Source organism: Sugiyamaella lignohabitans, chromosome B (assembly GCF_001640025.1).
Source record: "Sugiyamaella lignohabitans strain CBS 10342 chromosome B, complete sequence".
In the NCBI taxonomy this organism is placed as follows: domain Eukaryota; kingdom Fungi; phylum Ascomycota; class Dipodascomycetes; order Dipodascales; family Trichomonascaceae; genus Sugiyamaella; species Sugiyamaella lignohabitans.
Window position 1 is genome coordinate 3,757,063 of NC_031674.1, and position 22,752 is coordinate 3,779,814.

Genomic DNA, 22,752 nt, shown 5'->3' on the forward strand with positions numbered 1-22,752 from the left:
TTTGTGTAAGAACCCTATACACAGAGCTTCAACCAACAGGTCTACCAATTTTTTTCCTACGAATCACGTGGGTTACTGTAACTTGAATAATCATTGTGTTTATATAGTATATAAAGTATATATAGCATAGGACACTAAAGTTTATAATGATAATGATTATGAGAGAACTGACCCGGGTCATTCGTCAAAGACTCAAGATTGTCGGTCTGATTATAACTGGATCTGGATATATATAAGACAATATCTTCAGCTATCGACCGATAATCTATAAATGTTTTTATTAATCATTAAGTTATTATTATTATTACACGAAAATATATATATAAATAAAAATGAGTAGAGATGAGACAAATGAGTAGAGACGAGATAAATGAGGTAAGAATTTTAATTATTAAAAACTCCCGTATAAACATCACAATTTTGAAGAGTTCTTTTTCTCTCTGTTTTTTTTTTTTTTTTTTTTTTTTTTTTTGGATTTTCTTCTAAAGGTTCGGTTTTTGTTATGACTGTCCTTTAATCAGACTGCTCCTTAGTTGGTTCCAACATGGAATCTGATTTTTCCAGCTTATTGGTATCAGGTTGGGCAGGAGCTGGGGGACCCTGTTTTTGACCGATAGGAATTCGCTGATTGGTAAAGAAAAGTTCAGTGATAAATGCGACTCCAGCCATTGCAATAGCAAAGTACATGACTCTATGGAAAGCCTTGATAAATGCTTGGATAATGGGTCCTTGTACCTCTTGGGGCAAAGTACGAATAAGTTCAGGTGAGTTTACAAGTTGAGTCAAGTCAACAGTAGAGGGAATACCCTTGATTTCCTTAAGAGATGTTTTGAATGAAACAGACTGGATAGTTTGACCAACAGTACTACCAATGACACCACCAATGGAACGAGAGAACGCAATCATAGAGGTTGCAATGAGCACACCACCATTTTGCTTAGGAGCAGCTAATTGGGCATTCAAAGTTAAGGATTGGAATGATAAACCAACACCAATACCGGGTACAATCAAGTATCCAATACGCTTACTTGAGGAAGAGTGCTCATCGAGCAACGAACATAATCCAAAACCAACAGTTGCAAAAACAGCCCCTGCGATTGCAATTGGCTTGGTAATACCAGTCTTGGAAATGAAAATACCACCAGAAGCAGAACACAAGACAACTGGGATAATCATTGGTAACAAATCGATACCAGAGTGCATTGCATCAGCGTTCAAAACTACTTGGAAAAAGGTCGACAAGTACAAAACAGCAGCCATGAAAGATCCGAATGTCATGAAAAACGCAACACAGACAACGTCGACTCGCCAAACACGAACAACCACCCAAGGAAGTAAGGGGTTCTTGGAGAGACTGAAGTTATAAGCAATAAATGCCACAACGACAACACCACCAATGGTGAAAAAACTGATAACAAGAGCCGAGTTCCAAGGAGTGCTGATACTACCGAAAGTAAGAGCAAGCAATACCAAAACAAGGCCGACGGCTAGCAAGACAGTACCGATATAATCAATTTTCAAAAGCTTCTCTTTGAGGGTGCCCTTGGGTAGAGGTGGGTTAAAGAACCACCAGATACACGCAAATGCAACACCTCCAATAGGAAGATTGATATAGAAACACCATCTGAAAGACACATGCTCAGTAAAAGCACCACCCACGAGAGGGCCCACTACTGAAGCTACTGCAAAACTGATAGCCACCAAACCTTGGATTATACCTCTCTTCTCAATTGAAACGATTTCGGTAAGGATAACAAATACCATAACTTGAATACCACCACCGCCAATACCAGCAATAACTCTGCCACCAATAAGCATATCCATAGAATTGCATAAAGCACAGATAAGACTGCCGACCTCAAACAAGATAATTGCAACCAGCATGGTATATTTACGGCCAAAGATAAGGGAAATCTTACCCCAATTCATAGCCAAAATAGCCGTAGGAAGCAAGAAACCTGAAGAAATCCATGAGATTTTACCAAAATCACCGAACTTATTACCAACAGTTGAAAGTAAAGTAACAATAATAGTCTGATCTAAAGCGACCAAAAACATGCACAACAGAAGGGACACAGCGCACAAAATCAAGGGAACCCCATGCAATAATTGATCTGATGCTTTGGTACCATCACCAGCATCTTCAATGGTATTATGGGTTCTCACTCTCTGAGCTTCCTCGTCGTTATTCTCTAGCTCAGGAGCGAACTGTTGTGGCTCTGACAGGCTCGACACTTCATTGTCGAGCTGAAACTCAGATCGATTGTTCTTTTGAATGGAATCTGTATCAGTTGCCATGGCGCGCTATACAGAGAAAGATCCAAATAAATAAATAAAGAAAAACAAAGAAAAAAGTCCAAGTCTGACCTAATCGAACCTCACTAATTTCTTCTAGCAATCAGCTAGACGGAGATGGATGGGTTATTTTATATAAATTAGGTCACCTGCAGCTCCACTGTTGAAAATGAAAACAACCGTGCTTCCTGCAAGGCGTGAAAAGAAATTAACCGGAAAAAAAAAATTTCCCTGCGTGCTCACTTCGGATCGAATAGTTCGGATCGACGATAATAAACCTCTACAGACTGGTAGCAGCCAGTGGGAACTTTCAGATGTAACTGTAACGTATCGGCAGTTACGAATTCACGAATCCAGAGACTACTTCGGAGATAAGCCTAATTCCAAGTAGACAAATAATGATAATGGATAGACACCTAATGAGTGTTGGTCGATAATTTCTTTAGTCAAAAGAGCTGAATACAAATAACAAGTTCAAGTTTTAGTTAAACAATTGCAATGTTTTGAGTTGAACAACAAGATCTTGTCACAACCGGGCTTGAGCCCTTCTTTATATAATGGAGATCCAGTTTATTTCTGTTCCCATCACCTACAGACTAGGAAGCCCGATCACTATATGCCCACAATATCCAATGTTTTGTTTTTTTGTTCTAAGTCGAGTCATAACCCCAAACAGTCTTTAAGGGTATGGGTTTTGTTAATACCGGAGAAGCGATTGGGCCCCCAGTCAGAGGAAGTAAGAATCAGACAGAATGATACAACAACCTTGTAGCTAAGATGGTGCTATTATGAAGCCTTCTGTTACATATCAAATGTGAAGAGAAATATTTATAAAAATCGTTATTTGAATAGCAATTTGGCTTGATAACTGCTGGTTATCGCAACTTCGTGGGGAAATTACCCTAGTGGAGTTAAGTAACTCTTGTTCGGACTTAGCATTTTTAGCATTTCTTAGGCTAAACGGCGCGTAGATCACTGCATTGTCGATCCGTAAATTGCCACCGTCCCAAGAAGCCACAGGAGTCGCCAGGGGGAGATTGAGAGTTTAGACGATTAGGTTTTAACTCTGACGGCTTTTGCACTCCTATGTCCGACGTTTCATTAGAAGAAGATCTTGAGATAATTGGTTGAGGACTCTGTCAGGAGGATATAGTTAGTTTGGTTGACGCAGGGGAATCACTGGTCCAGTTGTTGAGAAGTAAGTAGGAGCAGAATTCTGCACGTTTTCCCATATCAAAATATTGGGGACCTGCTTGAATTTTCTGGACGCTGCCTGTGCATAAGCAGGTTGGCTTAATCGTCTCAACAACACATCCAACAGCTACCATCTCCGATCATACAAAGACACTGTTTGAAAAGAAAATAAGGTACGTCTAAATGTCCCATTTTCGCCGCCTCTGACCTCATTGGACTCTTCACTGTTAACCCCACGGTTTTTGCCAGTTGTCGCATAGATGCATATATCGGACGGCCGAGTTTGGGGTCTAGGCCCCAGCTCATCCATGCGTCTGTGCTACGGAGCCCCGGTCATCATTTGACGCTTCTTAGCGCTGTATTGGAGGATGACGCCAATTTGAAGTTCATAGCGTCAAATATCCTATACTATTCGATCGTTTTTGCCACTTTCTGTAAACTGAAGTACTCGATTTCTATAAATGGGTAAAGTCGAAAAAGCAGAAAGTTATCTTATCACAGATAAAACACAATGTAACCATGCAGGGACTGTTATGCATATATGTAGCATATAATTACAAGTCACGTACCGGTGGGCTCTTTCGTGTCCTTGTTAAAATTACAGCATCTATAAGTTATCGCTCCCTTTTAGTAATAACTTATTACGACTTTTAAAGCTCACTAGACCCAGGACAATATGATTCAACACAATGTCAAACAGTACCTCTATCATCACGTGATCGACATGTGAATAGTCAGGAGTTGTAATAGATCTAGAGTAAGAGATCTAAGGTCATCGCCCTCCACGGTCTATATACGCGGTTACGTAGTGTAGGTAAACAACACAAAAATGAGGACCCTCGCCTGGTCGTATACCAGCCCAAACACGACTCGAGCGAAGCAAGAGAAGCCCCGAGGTCTGGAGCAGAGCCCCAGCCGTCGGAGGCACACAAGACCCCCCCCTCCCCTCTCCCAAAACACCATAACAAAGGCTCGTGTATTGATAAATATAGCGGTCAAAGGGGCCACAGGTAATTCTAATCTTTGGAATAGAACGGCAACGTCTAACCTGACGACGGACACATGTGGACGCGTCTACAAGCAGCCGCCCACTTGAGTATTGACAGCTTCAATAATATCGCCCTCGGCAATATCCAGCTACAATTGTTAGTACAGCGATCGCAAGGCCTCTTATCTCGATAGGCACAGAAGAACAGCGGGAGTGGGCATCGAACCCGTAAGACAATCCACAAAGATGATGAGGCTAGACCAATACTTACACTTGCTGGGGTGTCTTGTTCAGTGATTCTCTCACCGTCAAATAAGAATCGCAAGGCCTTGGAGTCCTTACCAGTACGCTTGCAGAAAGCATCAATGACCTTTCTCAGTGGGGTAGTCTTCTTAATTTTGAAAAACACTTCAGTAGATCCGTCAGTCACCTTGACGTTGATGTGTTCAGTAGACTCCGCCTTAACATCGGACTTGACAGCAGCGTCTTCTTGAGGGGTAGCAGGAGGTGGGGTCGACATTTTTGGTAGTGCTTGTTGTGGCTGTGATTACCTGACTTCTATCGAGGAGGATTGTGTTCTGTCACTATTTAATGTGAAGATTATTATTATTCTCAAAAATCCGCTGTACGGCGTCTGGTCGCGTCAGCAACATCAACTCCCCCTCCTTACCCTAATAAATGTAGCCCGTGAGGCTCAAACCAGATACAGCGAGAATCGTGGAGAGGGAGAACAGCTCCGGCGGCTGGGCTTCGCCCAGACCTGGTTGTGCTCGCTTCGCGAGCCGGCTGGGGTGACCGAAAGATGACGAGTGACGAGTTTGAACCGAGTAGAGGTGGTTTTATTGGATAATTTGGTGTCCAAGATCTGTGTGCAGTGATAGTCCAGGGTCCCTCAGATAGCTCTAATCTCACCATGACTCCTCCCAACCATGTACTGAGCTTATACGTTTAGGTTGGGATGTGTTAGGCTTAGGTAGGTTGACTAAGAAGCCGCCTGCTGGCGGTACCCGAATACGTCCGAAGAATTACAATACAGCGAACCGATGCTTTGGTAGAGGTGGCTAGGGTTCTTTTCTCCAATTCGGCCTCCTCTTACTATGCTCTAGCCCGCCGGTGTCGGCGGTCTCAACATCCTCCTGTCACATGATCCACTAGATCTGAAGCGGAGTCCCAGTCGCCGGAGGCACTAAAAACTCCCAGTATTCTCTCCCTTCGTTTTATGCTTATTTCGAATGCATTAACCTGCCGATAAACACGGTTATGAATGTGGGTTTGACAACTTTGCAGATGGCATCCTTGTGGCTTGGTCACGCGCTACCAGGTAGGGGTTAGAAGACAAAGAGAAGCCAGTACGAACCATGTCTCTTTGACTCTCATCCTTGTAGTCTAAATATCTCTACTACCATCTCAGGCCCTCAAGGGGGATGGACAAACAAAGATCTTGGGCCTAGCTAGCACTCACATAGAAACTTATGTTTCTTCCAGCCAGCTCTAACCTCAATAATTGCTGTCCTATAATTGCTTTCTTATAACGCGCAATGGCAATATATTTCCCGTTTTTATCCTACTATTGGCTCTGGGAGCAGAAACAAGCTTTGCAGACTGTGGAGCCAACCAAGTTATAGTACTGCGGCGAGGGGTAACGCGTAAAGTGGTGGGCCGACCCCGCGAAGCAATTCAGAAGGCTAAGCAGCTCACTCGACCTGTTGCCCACCGATCACGCCCTGTGCGGCAACCTATTGCTCACGAGGTGCAGCCTGTTCCCATTTGAGTTGAGTTACCCCACAAATATTGACGTAGCCGCCATCTGCGAGGACTCGGGTCGATACAATTAAACCGTTGGCTGACTCCACTTTGTTTCTCAGCCGATGGCTATGCATAGTAGATTAAAATCAAAACTGTCCAGCAAGCCTCCAGCATTAACATTATACTGTGACCACCGCTGACCCTATTTTTTGTACATCAATCTCGTTAAAACCTCTATATAACCAAACTGGCCTGCTAGTTGGATCGGATCATATAAACATCGATCGGGCTGCTACTTCTCTTTACACTTACTTTTTGCTTTGAATCATCTATTTTATTACACAGCGCCAACGGTAATAAGTCGACACACAGCTTACTTATCAAACCGGTCAAAAAATTGCAAAACACTGCACACTAAAAGAAACACACTTTGCACCTGTTGAACCAGTAAACACATCGACCTCACTAAATTTTGCTCTATCGGATCTCATTGGATTCTAGACCACTATTGATATTTGGAATCATCTTTTTCTGAGAGTTGTTATTAAGTGTTTGCCTGCTATTGTCTTCCTGAACACCTGCGATCTGGGTATACGTGATCCGAGCTGCATATCAACCTCAAAGAAACTCAAGAATCAATCAGCTTTTCCCGGAATCATTGCAAATCTCTTTAGAACAATTTGGAATTACAATTGGTTGTAATCAGTTCAAATTCACCAGAAATTACTCTAAGATCCACACCTCTAGCAAAGTTTGGAAGTTGGCAATACCTTCATATTCCATATTACTACTAGAGGAGTAATCTCGATAGCAAAATAGCAGCTAAGTTCGCCTTATTTTTTTTTTTGCTGGATACACATTCTACACAATCCTAACTCAAGACCGAGTTTTTTTTTCCAACTGAAAGTTAGGCGGCCGACTATTCCAATTGTCTAGCTTGGGTAATCTGTTAGTACTTCATTTCGCTGTTGAACAGCAAGTACCATTATCCCTCGTTACGAAGTCTAATAACGCGTCGGTAAGTAGCCAGTGTTTGTTGTGCTATTTCTCAGGCTCACTTTTCTACGGAGCCCTCTGGAATATGCTCTGTCAAAGCTTATTCTAGTTGCAGAACGCACAAGCGTACGTCATATTACCAGCGCAGCACAGGCCTTCATCCTAACATATACTATAGCGGTAATCGTGCTGGGCATGATTTGTGGTTTCCAATAAGTTTTGTTATTTAATTATTGCACGTAAGTTTATTGGCTTTTGGATAAGAATTCTCACCGTCATCAATTTCTTGGCTCATCTGTGTTTATGCCTCCTATTTACTATGACATATCTGCCCAAACTTGACTACACATGACAACACCCTGGAATACCCGAAACTATACCCGATTAACCCCATAAATACCAGATAAATACCAGTTATTTTCGATTCTTTCCTAGATATTAGCCATGATGCATTGCGGTCGGTAGCAACTCGGAGACTAATTCCGTTTCATATTTAGCCGTTGATTTCATCATGTTCGATGCACCTTCTCCCACCCAGAAACCTCTCGCCTATTTTCTTATTTTTTTACACCCAGTTATTGTATGACAGCATCTACACTCTAGTCATATGACCAGCCAATGTCTGTCTATTCCTAGTTTCTGTTTGCTTAGTTTTCGTATGCCTCGTACAGGTAGCACCTCACCTGCTTTCCTCACTTTCACCTCACCCTACTGTGCTCATACTCTACTTCATACTCAACTCAGCGTGCATTGCATGCCAATGCGCCCTTCAGTTGATCACCCCAGTTAATGCCGACCAACGCGCGGGGCCCTGCTAGCGGCGCGGGGCTAGCTGCAAAATACCAACGCCGCCACATTATCAGCTGGTTATTTGTTAAAACGAGACAACTGCCAACTAGGGCAACCTGAAATATGTTCGATTTTAGATTTGGTTCTGATATGGTATAAGCTGAAATGAAAACTCAAAAATGAATAGGTTAATTGGCAATAGAAGATAACGAGATAGTGTATGTGGAGTCTAGCTGAGGAGGTAGTTGGTGGGTAGAAGGTTGTAGTTTAGTAGTGAGGTTGAAGTTGTGGGTTCATTTCGCTGTTGATTTTATATATATGTTTTCTTGAAATTGTAGCGATAATATTCTTGATTTGCGCCATTTGATTTGACCTGGCACTTACTAACTCATGAATAGACTGGCAGTGAAAATCGACGAAAATTTATGGAATTATTTATTATTTGATCACACGAGGCATAGAAGAGGGAAAGAAAGAAATATTATTAACAAAAAAATTGGCAACTAATTTGATAGATACTGATAACTTATCTATATCAGGGACTGTGAATTTAAGACATTATAAAATTGCCAGTGACAAGGAACAGGGGACACCTAATTACAAGAACTACCGAAGTTACTAAGGCTGGCCTTAATACTTGATTATAAACGATCACTGACGGCAACACATACATCAGTTTGGTGATAATTTTGATTAGCAAAAGGACGAATCCAAACGTTAGAAGAAAAAAATGAGCGATCTTGCCGATACCAAAAAAGATGGAACCGGCATTGGATCGAATTCTTCTGCTGCGAAAGACCATAACAATGTGACACGCGAAACTGGGGCTCAGCAGGATTCCGACCCCAACCACAAGCCTGTAGCTACTTCTACTTCAAGTGTAGATGATAGTCTATTTATTGGTTTTGGATCTAATATTAACTCGGGCTCGACAAGATCTTTTCTACAGGAGCCCAGAAGAGAGTCCATGTTTACTTCGGATTTTCTTTCTGGAATTGTTGGCCCTCAGGGTAATAATGGAGGTGGTCTGTCAGCAGCCTCTTCTAGAAGACCATCTTATGCCGCTGAATTTTCATCGAGGCCAAGATTTCTGGATTTGGCTGATGCCTTTGCATCCAATACTAGTCAAGCGGAGATGCCAAGGCTGTCAGCAGCTGTGTCGAATCCAAATCTTAATCCCTTCAACAATGATTTAGATAAATGGCTGAAGGTTGGCAGTGATGGTGTCATTGGACCTGGTGGCCAGGCAAATCAAGGTCATGCTCCAGCTATCGCCAGTGGCCTACGTAGAGGAAGTACTGCTAGTTTGACGACTGGCGTTCCTGGCAATACCGGAGCTCCATTGTGGAATAGTTCAGGTTTAACTGCCTCTCAGGCGCACGGGTTGCAGGCATCACCCACGAGAGAAGAGTTTACTCTGCCTCCAGTGCCCCCTTCACAGAAAAAGTCTTTTCGCTCCTTGAGCTTTTCTACGGATCAGAGGTTGCTTCATCATCAACAACAACCTGGGTCTCATCAGTTGTTAGGATCATTCAATGAAGAAGATGACTATGACTCTACTCTCAATCCTAACTCTCTTGGTCAGGAGGATCTATCTTTGATTTACGGAGCTATTGGGCAAGAGTCGTCGTCTCATTACCAGACTCCTCCCAGTCTGTGGTTTAATAGTGGTATTCCAGGTACTGGTGCAAAGGAGGGCTCTCGACGTCATTCATATGCTGGTGAAAACTTTAATGCTGACCAACATCAGCAGCAACAGCAACATCAAAATCAACAGCAGCAGCAGCAGCAGCAGACAACTAAGCCACAATCACACCTTAGACAGGTACACCAATCACAGCAGTTTCAAGGTGAGGTGAATAACCCCACCTCACCAGTAGCGTCCACAGGTGAACAAGTTCAGAACCTTCGGATTCACGACCAGGCTGTTAATAGCCCTCCAAAGCTAACCTATACAGAAGCTATTGAGAACTATTTTTCATTTGACAAGTTGGGTCGAAATACCCTTTCAGAATCGATCTTAGGACAACAGCAAATTCAACAAAGATCTCCACGATCACATTCTCCATCATCTATATCTGGTTCACCTACCTTGTCTAGTGCTATTCCCGCAAATCTTTCCTCTTTAATATCAGTTCCTAGCAAGAAATTATACTTTGTTCAGTTCAAAGCGGGCAGACTGGATGTCTTTTTTATTCCAGACAGTTCAGGTTTAGTTGTCCATGTCAATGATCTTGTTATTGTCGATGCAGACCGAGGCAGAGACTTAGGTAAAGTTGTCAAGGATCATGTCACCACAGAAGAAGCCGGCATGCTTAAGTATATTAGACACCAGGAACAACAGGCTATTCTTCAACATAATCCAAATTCAATGCCCGTTAACTCTGGTTCTTCAGGCCCAGGAACAACCATGCCCAAACAGATTTTAAGATTCGCACAAAGTAATGAAGTTCAACAAATTACCAGTAAGCAGTCGGATGAGGAAAAAGCAGTATCCATGTGTGTCCACAAGGTTCAAGAAAAAGGGTTGGATATGAGTGTCATTGATGCTGAGTACCAATGGGACAGACGCAAGCTGACATTCTTCTACTCTGCCACCCATCGTATTGATTTCAGGGACTTGGTAAGAGAATTGTTCCGTATTTACAAGACAAGAATATGGATGTGCGCAGTAAACCCTGCCGCGGCAGCCGCTGCTGCTGCTGCCGCTACTGACGGTGACACCAAAGGTAATCAACTCAGCCCAATGATGGATAGGCCCACTCCTTCCACTAGTTCTGGTGCCAATGTTGCTAAATCTGCAGGTAATGCTCCTCTTGGTTCGGGTACAAGTAAAGGATCTCCACCTAGCAGTGTTGTGCAATCACACGTACCAACTCAATCTGAATATGGCTTGGCTAGTTCACAGCTTCTGGGACCGGGATCATCCCAATCGTCTGAGATTCGTCAACAACCTCCATTGACCATCCAACCATCTGGCTTATCAGCTAACCCAGAGATCTATGATCAAGTTCCATCATTTGACCAGTGGGAGGGTAATAATGGAGTCAATAACAGGGGCCACCAGCATAACCGCAAGCTCTACAATGGCCAGATGAATGGTCCTATACCAAACTCATACATGCCCTTGATGCAGCCTATAGTAACCACGAGTGGTCAATTCACACAGCCAATCCCCCACCCCCCGAGAGCAAAGTACCCTCAATATGGTGGAAATATCCAGCCTATAAGCTTGCCACCCAATGCCATAGGGCTCAATGGACAATATTGGTATGGACCTCCCCCTCCCCCGCCTCCAACAAACACATTTTACTAATTAGCAAACGTCATTTATCGATATTTTATTTATTACACCATTGTGATGAGATCAAAAAGAAAACACCAGAAGCTGATGTGCCTTCATTGTTATATTTGCCACCATTGTATAGTTATCGGAAGACATTCATTAGACTAGAATAGCGTAGACAAGTAGAGTTAAATTAACTAAAGGATTATATATACGACAAATCTACAAGCAAATACTCTTGTGGACCAAATACACAATTCGTAGACCATGTAATTTTGGTCGCAATTTGACTAATTAATTTCCATATCGTCAAAAATCTTCACGTTAGAAACTGCTATTACCTTAGCCATTGTCAACAATGTACCCATGTCAGACCTGAAGTTTGATCGCATTATGACCAACGTCTATAGCGGATAGGCGATATCCAGATCGCTGGCCCCTCAATCGCAAATTATAGTCATCATTTTGGACGGCTTGTGAAATACCAAGATCTGGGCATACTATACTTACTCAGTTAATTGCCGGATCGCTACTTCTCCATAGATTAAGATCTTCCGAATATATCTACTCGTAAAATCAAACAGGGTTAGGTTAAAAGTAAAGGAGGATGAATCTCAGCTTCTTATCATAAATTACTTAATTAGGTAATATACCGTCACGCTAAGTTATTACTCCCAACACCTGCACTTGGATATCTGCAGAACCGACTCAAACATTTCAGTGACTCCAAGTTCAGTACCAATCCATCGACATCTTAGTTCGACAAGAGACGGATCCGTTAACTTACAATACACACAAAAATACACAAAAATGTCGTCACAGACCACTGTTAAGGCCGCCAACTGGAGATTCGTTGAGCTTGGTCGTGTTGTCCTTGTTTCCAAGGGCGACTATGCTGGCAAGCTTGCCACCATTGTTGAGATTGTTGACCACAAGAGAGTAAGTCAACATGATAATTCATTATCAAGTGTAACGGATGTGATTTGAATCTTCGAATGAGTAGCTGATACTGGATGAGATACGACACTACAAAGAGAGCTGAATGCTTCGATTCCCGACATTTACTTTACTACAACGCTTGATCCAAACACCTGATATCTAGTACGAAAAAATTGAATCGAAACTATATTACAACAGATCCATCCAGTTCATTTTATACCATTGCGATTTGTGTTTCATATGTTTCGGTGTATATTCTATTGTTGATAATCCACTCGGCCAATAACAGCTACTCGAATTTCAAGACATCGTCGGCATTTATTCACTTTGATATCTTTGATCAGAAAAATTCGATACTAACTATAATCTAGGTCCTTATCGATGGTCCCAAAACTGGTGTCCCTCGTCAAGCTATTGCTCTCGGTCACGTTGTCTTGACTCCTCACGTTATTTCTAAGCTTCCTCTTGCCGCTGGCTCTACTGCTGTTGCTAAGAAGTGGGAGGCTGCTGACATTGATGCCAAGTGGGCCGCCTCTGCTTGGGCTAAGAAGATCGCACAAAGAACCAGAAGAAGAGAGTTGACTGATTTCGAGAGATTCCAAGTTCTCGTTCTCAAGAAGCAAAAGAGATATGCCGTCCAAAAGGCCGTTGCCAAGGCCAACTAGATTTAATTATTCCTAGTGTTTGTTAATGAATTTAGTACTTTTCAAAAATATGTACATTTGCACTTGATATGAACCTGTATATTGCTCGCGGTCTATACGAACTAACCTTTGGTTGGGATGGGCCTAGAGTCTTGTTACTTTTAATATTTATACTATTAATGTACATACATGATGTAAACTTAACATTTAGCTGAGAATGACCAGTAGCATAGACAGGGCAGTGCCCTCTTAGGTACCAGACCCTAAGTATCGACTTGAGACTTCATAAATTAGGTGAATCGTAGACTAAAATCGTTAGATATAGATTCTGGAAAAATCTTCGTATAGCCAAAACTACTGAGCCAGAGGATATGTAAAAATGAACGAGCGGCCTCTTCCCTAGATGACGAAATCAGGCTCTCACTAAATCGAATACTCTCATCCTCACCAATGGATCTTCTTAGGCGATTGGCTAGCAGCAACGCTTCAGTATCAATAGAACAGATACTATCAACTCCTTCATCATCTCTCTGAAGTGAGCGAAAAGATGATAATGCACCCTCATCAACATCATCGCCCAGTCCTAGGGAAAAATCGCTAAGTCCAAAGTCTCCAGTATCGCTTAAACTGCCAGCAGTGGAAATCCGCTGGCTCATCTGGCTCATAAAAAAATAGCCCGAGGAAGCTCTGCTAGAGAGTCTCCCTGATGCTGCTCTACCTAGTTCAATGCTACTGGCCCTACTGACTATACCGTCTCGGGGGAACTCAAACTGATCAACGTTGTTCATAATAGCATCAGCTCGAATCTGGTAGTTGTTTGGGAATTCATTTCGGGGACCATCTGCTTCAACTAAATTGGATCCTGGAGTTGATTTTCTGTTATGTTGAATTATTTGAAGCTCTTCATCCCGAAGTAATATCTTATCAAAAGGGTGACCAATTACCCGAAGACAAATGGCAGCAAAATTATGGTCAACCTTACGCCGTTTGGAGACTATCTTCTTGAATTTGGCCCTATTCATATTGGCTAAGTAGTTTAATTCATTGCTCTCCAAAAGAGTATTCGAAAGCATGCTCTCCGAATCATATTTAATGGCGCGGAATGGCCGCTTCCTGTAGGCAGTAGGTATCAACTGGTGCTCAGGCACGATTTCATCATTTTCGTCAACGCCATCCTCCTCGGATTGAATAACATTGTCATAAGGTTTCAGCTGTGCTACCTGAGGCGTGAATATCTCACTGGAAACAATCTCGCCCATATCGTTAAAACAAAGCCCAGGGTCTTCATCAACTAAATCCTCATCATCACAATTCTGCATTTTTAAAGGCAGTAAGGTTTCAAGCGCAAGCGAAAGTTCATCTGTAAATGAACCCGATACAGACAAATGCGACTTGGGAGTGTCATTTACAATACAGGGTTGAAAAGGATAGTTGGAACTTCCACTCGAATTCATCTGCCAACTAGTTTTCAACTCCAAACCACCATCCATGGCATCAATTGAAGGTAATGCTCCCAGTAGGTCTGGTAACAACATCTGTATTCCCGGAGGGTCATGAAGTGTGACATTGGAGATTCTTGTTGTTAGAGAATGATACTGATAGACAGTACACAAAATCTAGTACTTACTTTCCTGGCTTCATATCACATGAATTTATCAGCAGGTCATCATTTGAGAATTCTCGGTTTAGGAAATTGAACAATGCCCGGCTCTCATTGAGATGAAACTTAACTTGAGACCCATATACTAGGGATATACCATATAATAAACAGGATGTCAAACGAAGGCTCAGATACGAATTGGAGTGATGGTCAAGTGCCATACACAACTTGGGAATTGAACTCGATAAAATTTTCTTCCTTCCTAATTTTGATCCTGCCTTACTTCCAACAGAAGCAGCGAACCATGCAATACGAAGACTTTCTGATGGTGGAGCTGTAGTAGCATCGTGTGCTATTTGATATATAAACAAATCCTTATTCATCAGTGCGACTCTAATGATGCATCTCAAGATGAAATATTAGATTCAGGAACATGTCACACCCTGGATAATAGCCCATACATATACTATGCGCTCCATTACAACATTGGCCTAGCTATATCTCTGCTAGCTAGTGGTTAACACATTTCTTCTGGCATGTTGTGCCTGAGATTATGAAAATTCTCATGTTTGTTTAATTTACAGAGAAAGCAAAATAAATGCAATTTTGGAAAAAGGAACTTGAAGAACAAAGCTCTCAAGACTTATTGGTGCAGTTTGCTGAACTCAGAAGGGGTTTTAGTTTGTAGTTGCAACGCATGGACACCATTAGGAGCACTGAGCTCTTCCTTCAACAGGTCGTACACCATTCTATGCCTAGAGGGAGCATTTTTGCCCTCAAATATATCAGATACAATTACCAAGCGAAAATGCGATTCTGTGATATTCGAGGAACCTCTCATAGCAGCATGGTGTGCATGTTTAGAGGAATCATTGAAAATTTCAAGATGTTCTGGTTTTAGATTTGATGTGATCTTAGCTGCAATGACTCTAGCAGTGGGAGTATCAGGAACGGTAAATGGCATCGTAGACATTCGTCTGATTAGACTATGAATTGGTCTCTTAAGCATATGAATAGTTATTGAAAGCGATTGTTCTAATGTTTACTTCACAATTTACATCAGTTGATCGATCGTCTTAGCAACTTTTCGGACTTACTGCTTTGACTTAGTGGGGCTTGTGTCAGCGGCTGTTTTAACATAGTATGCACGCCCCATCAGCAGCATTTGGGAGTTCATCAGCTCTGGCAGTTGTATAGCATACGGTTGGTGGCTATACAAATAACATTATTAAACGAACCGTGTCTTTCCGTAACCCGCACTTCCGATTTCACAACCACTGAACTGATCACTGGGATAATTTATAGTAACTGTGAGGCCCTTTTTTGTGAGAGAAATATATAGTACTTGCTACTGTTGCTTGTCACTTGAATTCTGCCATAAGCTTCTTTTTAATTAATCACAGGTAACTGAGTTTCGTCGAACGATCACTCAAATGTCTTCTAGTGTTCCATATGATCCTTATATCCCCCAAGGGGGCTCCACTGAAGGTGCCTCCAAAACTGCTGCTATCCAAGCTGTAAGTACTATTCAGCGATTTTATCTGAAACGTATATTCGAAGGCTCAGAGCTTGCCCCTGGAATAGCCTGATAACTTTTCATTGCAAGTGAAGAAGATTTGGAACTAACTTTACAAAAGCAAATTGATAGTACCGTAGGTATTATGCGCGAGAATGTTAATAAAGTAGCTGAACGTGGAGAACGTCTCGATTCTTTACAGGATAAAACTGATAACCTTGCCGTCTCAGCCCAAGGTTTCCGTCGTGGAGCCAATCGTGTTCGCAAGCAGATGTGGTGGAAAGATATGAAGATGCGTATGTGTCTGATTGGTGGCCTCATTATTCTAATTATTGTCATTGTTGTTCCTATTGCTGTTGTTAAGCACTGATGTTAGCTGTTGTTTTATTAATTTGTACCCCCACCCCATGATTTATTCTATTCTTTCGAGTTTAAAGGCATCTTTATAATGCAATGAAAGTTATGTGTCTAACTAGTGGCTTCTGGTGGCTGGGCTCTGCCTCAGACCGTTGCCTCTTTACTTCATTTCCGAATCGTAGCTGATGCGATCGCTGGCTCCAACTGAAACCGCTGAATGGATATTTTAGAAGTTAAACGCATAATGCAACGAGAAGCGAGGTTACAAGTATATTTCGTTTTTTATAAGATTTATTTATCTCCCACCAGTTCGACAATCTTCTCCAACGACAAACTCTTGGGTCTTTCAATAGGAAGGCCCAGAATTCTATCCCAGATAAGTTGAGGAAGAGGACCAAGAGCTCTCGAAACACCAAACGTAACAGTGTAATAAAGGGTCTCGTGAATTCCATAGTGATGGAACAAAACTCCAGAGGACGAGTCAACATTGGGGAATGGGTTCTTGGTCTTACCGTGCTCAGTAAGAACGCCAGGCGCCACCTCGGAAATAGCTCTGACGAGCTTGAAGACGGGATCAGCAGCAACCTCAGGACGAGAGTCAGCAAAAGCCATAAGAGCTTGGAAACGTGGATCTGGTTGACGAAGAACGGCATGCCCATATCCTGGAATGACTCTACCTGAGTTGAGAACGGACCAGAGTTGATTCTCAAGATCTTTGGGGGTGTAATTATCTGGGATCTGCTCCTTCAAATCGAGAACGAAACGAAGAACTTCTTGAGCAGCTAATCCATGGAGAGGTCCCGCCAATCCTTGGAGACCAGCAGAGTATGACAGATAGGCGTCAGACAGAGCAGATCCTACAAGATGGGTGGTGTGTGCAGAAACATTACCACCCTCATGGTCTCCGTGTAGTGCGAAGTATAATCTCAAAAGATCAACGAAGCCTTCGTTGTCTCCCTTTCCAATCATATTTGCATAATTAAGTGACCAATCGGCATTGGCATCAATGGCTCCGGGCAATCTACCACCACCTAGATAAGTATTTTGGTAAATCTTTGCCGCAATTTGAGGAAGCTTGGCAATCAGATCAATGACATCGTCAAAAGTGTACTCCCAGTACTCAGATTTGGGAATACCCCGTTCATAAGCCTTGGCAAATTTACTGTCGTGATTCAACGCAGAGACTGCAATTGAGAATTGTGTCATTGGATGCAAAGTAGATGGCAGGCCGTCCAAAGTTTTGGTGACAAAATCTGGCAGTTCACCCTTGGCAGCCAGCTCGGCCGACAGTGCTCGAACTTGCTCAACACTGGGAACCTTTCCGGTAAGCAAAAACCATAGCATTGACTCAGGCAACATTTCACCACCCGTTTCAGCTTTTGGTAAGAATTCTTGGCATTCCTTGATGGTTTTACCATGGAACCGGATACCTTCGTTAGCATCCAAAACGGACCCTTCCCAAAGCATAGCCTTTAGTCCTCGCATACCCCCCAACAAATTGGAGACTTGGACATCGCCCAGCTTTTTATCACCCAGTTCTGTTTTGACTTTCTTGAACAGCTCTTTCTTGGCAGGAATCACCTCCTTGAGAGTATCTTTGAGAGATGAGGCATGACGCACTCCCCTTATTATACCTGATCTCTACGAAGTCTGTTAGTCCGAATTCAGTTTACTAGGCAGTATAGAAGATAGAAGACTCGCGCAACGTGGTCGAGTCTCTTAAATTCTCGGTTTGTGAACAGTCTATTTCCGCATCCATGGGTCGCGACGTCTCAATACTTACGTTAACTCTAACGAAGCTAGGAAACATTTTGTTAAGCAATAAATAAACACTGTAACCCGAGGATTAGAACTTGATCTGATCAAACCGACAGCTATTGTTAAAGTATTTATATGTCGCTAGAACTCAATTCTAGACGTGATTGGATAAATTTGGAACTTCCGTATAGGCGGCTGTCGGAGGATGCTCGGCACTCAATGAACACGAACAAGTGCGGGGGATCGGCGCCCAAGTGGGGTGGACATGTAACAGGTCCCCTAATACGGTTATCGGTGGAATTAACTCTTAACTGACATTTTTAATGAACCGTTAATACACAAGAGGAGGCAACTTATAGAAAAATATCAACTCCAAGAGTTGATTTATTATTTCTTCTGGAGCCCGCCCCAGGCTATCGATAGAATTATCGACCAATGTTTGCCACGATAGATAGGACCTATCGTGCATGATGAATGAACCTCGGAACTAAATTAGGTTCGGAGCCGAGTCGGCGGACTGGTACACTTCTTCATCTAGATTTCTTCCCTGGAGGTGTATTATAACCAGGAAGTGTGATCGCCGTTTAGGGTGTGATTCAAGTTCTGGCCCACGGGGCTCTAAGCTGTAAAATTGTGGAAATTAGCAAAAAGAAGAAGAAAGACCCAGAACAGAGAACCAACAATTGAACTTACCAGTATATGAACTCAACTAATGTTGACTCTTGTCTCTTCTTGGAAATCCATAAAATTAGAGAAAGTAATCATTAAGAATATAAAGTATTACTACCACCTAAGGCTACTAAATGGGGATCATATGGATCGCCTTGCTTTATTCTCTACTCAAAACCTTCGAATGGCATCCCTGCCATTCCATTTAAACCATGTAGCGAAGCGGTTTGGGAAGTAAGAAATATACAGCTTCCAGTTCCCAGCTCAGATAAACCCGATCATTGTTCGGCAATCAAATGCGTTATTGTAGCAACAGTCAGTACCTGAGAACCTTGATTGCATTCCATCATCGTCAGCATGAGCTGCAGCAATGCATAGTTGTTACTCATCAAATTGTGAGGCCGATCAAAATAAGGTTTCCAAGACTCATATGATATTAGCTTCACGTTCATGGCCATGTGTTATGTCAAATGCTGATGCTCATATTACGGTCTGATTACATATAACTCCTCGAGAAGAACTTTGCGGTTATTACAATCTGCCATCAGGTACCTGAAGATGAGACAGGATCGACGATGTCCACTACTCGATTAGGCTAATAATAATACGCCTTGATGTCCATTGTTTATCAGAAAGATGGAGAGTTAGCAACTTTAGGCTACTTCTAACTCCTAAGGATTTTTTTGTCGATGTATATGTCCATGTGCATATATGAAATACTCTAATTTCTTTGCGATTTGAACGGTATCAATTTTTACAAATAAAATAAAACGGTACTGATTGAACCATAATTCAGGGACTTGATACTTGTTTCAGTAGTGGAGATACATAAAATTGACTTATCGAACGAACGCTAGTAAACCTCAACCATGAGTTACGAGCCACCTGCAAATCCCTTTAACCCCTCGGGCCATCCTAGTCAACCTTACCAAGGTCAAGACCAACCTTCTTATCAGCCCCAGGAGGGTCCCCCAGTGAGACCGTATGGAAAGGCCGAATATGGCGAGGACCATGAGTATAATCAAAATCACCAAACTGGATATCATGGGAATGATAGCGACTTACCACCACCTATCAACTACGCGACCAAGCCGGAAGAAGGGCAGTCTTTTGAAGAACAGTTCAAGGTAGAGAAACCCAAATGGAATGACGTGATCTTTATTTTTGTATTCCTGGCGTTTGTAGCAGGCTTCATTGTTATTGCTGCTCTCACGCTGTCTGCCTATGTCAAGCATCGAGGTTTCGAGGGAACGAGTATCTATAATAGTCAGAACACGTTTTCCTTGAATACGCATACTATCATTCTGTTTGCTTTTGTTACCGTGATTTGTGTGGTGTTAGCATTTTTGTATTATACTCTAGCTAGAGTGTTCACCAAACAATTTATTATCATCACTATGATATTACAAATTGTCATATCTGTGGGTACTGCCATTTATCTTCTTATCGAAAAGGATTGGTCTGCTGGCATTGTTGGCCTCGTTTTTGCTCTTTTCTCAGCATTCTGTTATTGGACAATGAGGTCGCGTATTCCTTTTGCAACTATCGTGTTGAAGACCATTATTGACGTAACAAGAATCGTGCCTTCCACGTTGTTCATTTCTGCTATTGGCGCTTTATTTTCGGGTGCGTTGTCGATGTTTTTCAGCGTTGTTATGGTGGCCACCTATGTCAAATATCACGATTCTCCAGATAATCCATCTTGCTCTAATGGAGGCTGCAGTAACGGCAAGCTTATTGGGCTCCTTGTCTATATTACGTTTTCCGCTTATTACATGTCCGAGGTAGCCAGGAATGTTATTCGTGTGAGTATTTGTGGAGTGTATGGTTCTTGGTACTACAGCTATAAATCAGATCAGGGAATGCCTAAATGGCCAGCATTAGGTGCTTTCAAGAGAGCCATGACATATTCTTTTGGATCAATCTGTTTTGGATCACTAGTAGTTGCTGTTATAAACCTAATTCGTGACCTTCTCAATCTTGCACAACAAGTGAATGCTGACAATGGTGGCAACCCCATTGTTACTTTGGTACTTTGTTGTGTTCAATGTATTGTTGGAATTATCAACTGGGCTGTTCAATATTTCAATAATTTTGCTTATACCTATATTGCCCTCTATGGAAAGGCATATATTCCTGCTGCAAAAGATACCTGGACTATCGTCAAAGCTAGAGGTATCGATGCGTTGATTAATGACGCTTTGATTGGTAATGTTCTGACATTTGGATCAATGTTTGTAGCTTATGTTGCTGCTCTTTTTGCCTACCTTTTCCTGCGGTTTACGCACCCCGCCTACAACTCATCAGGGGGATATTATCCAATCGTGGTAGGATTTGCCTTTGTGATTGGTCTCCAAATCGGCAACATTACGACTGTTTCTATCAATAGTGGTGTCCATAGTTTCTTCGTCGCATTGGCAAAGGATCCGGAAGTATTTAGAATGAGTTATCCAGACACTTTCGAAGCATTGTTACAGGCTTACCCTCAGGTGAGACAGAAGCTTGACCTCTGATCCAGCTGAGCTCCCGCAACTCTATGTATTTATGCTTGACACAACTGAAATTACTGTTCCTACTCTCTTTATTTTACACTAATTCGGACTTCATAATTCTCAATAAATAACGCGAAAAGATGCTTTTAATTCATTAGATTACATCAACTACAGACTCGAACCTGACTGACTTTCTTCTAGGACGAGTCTCAGGTGTGGGGTTCGCCTTCTCCTTTTCTTCATATTTACAGCGGGCACAGTTGCAAATAAATCCCCAGTTTACTCGCAAATCATACCGTCTTTTATCCAGGTCATCTGAAGGGTTAACATAAGTTGTGAACAACTCCTCGCCAGCTCTCAAATCACGTTTAGCAATCACTTTGACGCCAGTAGTACGTCCCGTAATCTGAACATCAACATTGGGATCACACGAGTGATTCAAATGTGACTGAGTCAGATAAACATTTCCATCGAGATTATTAATGTTATACATTCCAAGGCCATACAGATACTCTTCGTAAGTCAAGTCGTATCCACCTTTCACAGCCTCTTTCAGTAGCTCGAACCCCCTCTTCCAAAGTTGCTCATAATGTTCACCGTCTAGACCGTCAAGTCCCATACTAGTGCTATTTTGAACTGCTTTTTGACGCACATCCTGGCGAACCCTAGCCATGGCTTCAATCTGACTTTGAAGCTGCTTAGATGGGTCTCGAATAATAGATACTAAGATGATTCCGTAAGCATATGCAGCCATCCATTGGTTCTCCAAACAATATTGTTCATATAATTGCCACTGAGCATATTTTATAGTTTTCGAATGAGCACTATTGTGCCATAAAGCAGTATGAATGGTATCGCTCTTCTTACATTTCGCATTACAGAAGCGAGCCGGACAAACATTACACTCAGAGCCACCTCGAGGCACCCCACCTGGTCCACCAGCGGTCGATCGAGCTTGAAAAGGTCGGGAACAGTAAGCACAAGCAAGACATTTTCTCATCAGCACGACATGATCTAAAGGTGATACCAATACAAGTGGAGGTTCACTCCAGATCTCTTCACCAGCTTTAAATGCCTTACTAGTATATAACGCTTTGCCTCTTGCCTTCGTAACAATCAACTTGACACCAGTTGGAAACTGTAAGTCAGGAGTAGCATGACTTGTAATTTCACTAGCATACTGGAAAGGTGTCACATTCGTTTGTAAACCAAAAGTTTTCAGTAGATTTTTTAATCTGTTGGCTGAAAGTGACCAATTTGGATGATCCTGTTTAACAAAAGCATGTAATTTAGCATTTCCTAAATTCTCGCTACCTGGATTAGTCTTCCATATCTCAATAACAGTAGAAACTACCTCTCTATCATTTGGCGTATATTCTGTGTTTTCGCTCATGTTTTGGAATCTTCGTTCAATTCAGCAGATCTGAAATTTTTGATAATATAGCTATCAACTATCTGGGTTAGGGTAAACTTTGTAAGTGGA

The 22,752-nt window shown here is 42.2% G+C and overlaps 7 protein-coding genes across 7 annotated transcripts; 2 read left to right on the forward strand and 5 right to left on the reverse strand.

Moving 5' to 3' along the window:
• Positions 1-513: 513 nt before the first annotated feature.
• VBA5 (Vba5p) lies at positions 514-2,298 on the reverse strand (the record flags this gene model as incomplete). Its single annotated transcript, XM_018880267.1, has 1 exon — positions 514-2,298. One exon carries the CDS (start codon positions 2,296-2,298, stop codon positions 514-516), a length of 1,785 nt encoding a protein of 594 aa, XP_018738102.1.
• Positions 2,299-4,532: 2,234 nt separating this feature from the next.
• Positions 4,533-4,997, reverse strand: SMT3 (SUMO family protein SMT3; the record flags this gene model as incomplete). Its single annotated transcript, XM_018880268.1, has 1 exon — positions 4,533-4,997. One exon carries the CDS (start codon positions 4,995-4,997, stop codon positions 4,533-4,535), a length of 465 nt encoding a protein of 154 aa, XP_018738103.1.
• Positions 4,998-8,738: 3,741 nt separating this feature from the next.
• On the forward strand, positions 8,739-11,324 carry PSP1 (Psp1p; the record flags this gene model as incomplete). The annotated part of the gene is made up of 1 exon (XM_018880269.1): positions 8,739-11,324. One exon carries the CDS (start codon positions 8,739-8,741, stop codon positions 11,322-11,324), a length of 2,586 nt encoding a protein of 861 aa, XP_018738104.1.
• A 3,796-nt stretch (positions 11,325-15,120) lies between these two features.
• Positions 15,121-15,486, reverse strand: AWJ20_3265 (uncharacterized protein; the record flags this gene model as incomplete). Its single annotated transcript, XM_018880270.1, has 1 exon — positions 15,121-15,486. One exon carries the CDS (start codon positions 15,484-15,486, stop codon positions 15,121-15,123), a length of 366 nt encoding a protein of 121 aa, XP_018738105.1.
• A 1,155-nt stretch (positions 15,487-16,641) lies between these two features.
• Positions 16,642-17,835, reverse strand: CIT1 (citrate (Si)-synthase CIT1; the record flags this gene model as incomplete). The annotated part of the gene is made up of 1 exon (XM_018880271.1): positions 16,642-17,835. One exon carries the CDS (start codon positions 17,833-17,835, stop codon positions 16,642-16,644), a length of 1,194 nt encoding a protein of 397 aa, XP_018738106.1.
• Positions 17,836-19,646: 1,811 nt separating this feature from the next.
• Positions 19,647-21,290, forward strand: PNS1 (Pns1p; the record flags this gene model as incomplete). The annotated part of the gene is made up of 1 exon (XM_018880272.1): positions 19,647-21,290. One exon carries the CDS (start codon positions 19,647-19,649, stop codon positions 21,288-21,290), a length of 1,644 nt encoding a protein of 547 aa, XP_018738107.1.
• Positions 21,291-21,423: 133 nt separating this feature from the next.
• SET5 (Set5p) lies at positions 21,424-22,662 on the reverse strand (the record flags this gene model as incomplete). The annotated part of the gene is made up of 1 exon (XM_018880273.1): positions 21,424-22,662. The coding sequence occupies one exon, from the start codon at positions 22,660-22,662 to the stop codon at positions 21,424-21,426; it is 1,239 nt and encodes a 412-aa protein (XP_018738108.1).
• Between the last annotated feature and the right edge of the window lie 90 nt (positions 22,663-22,752).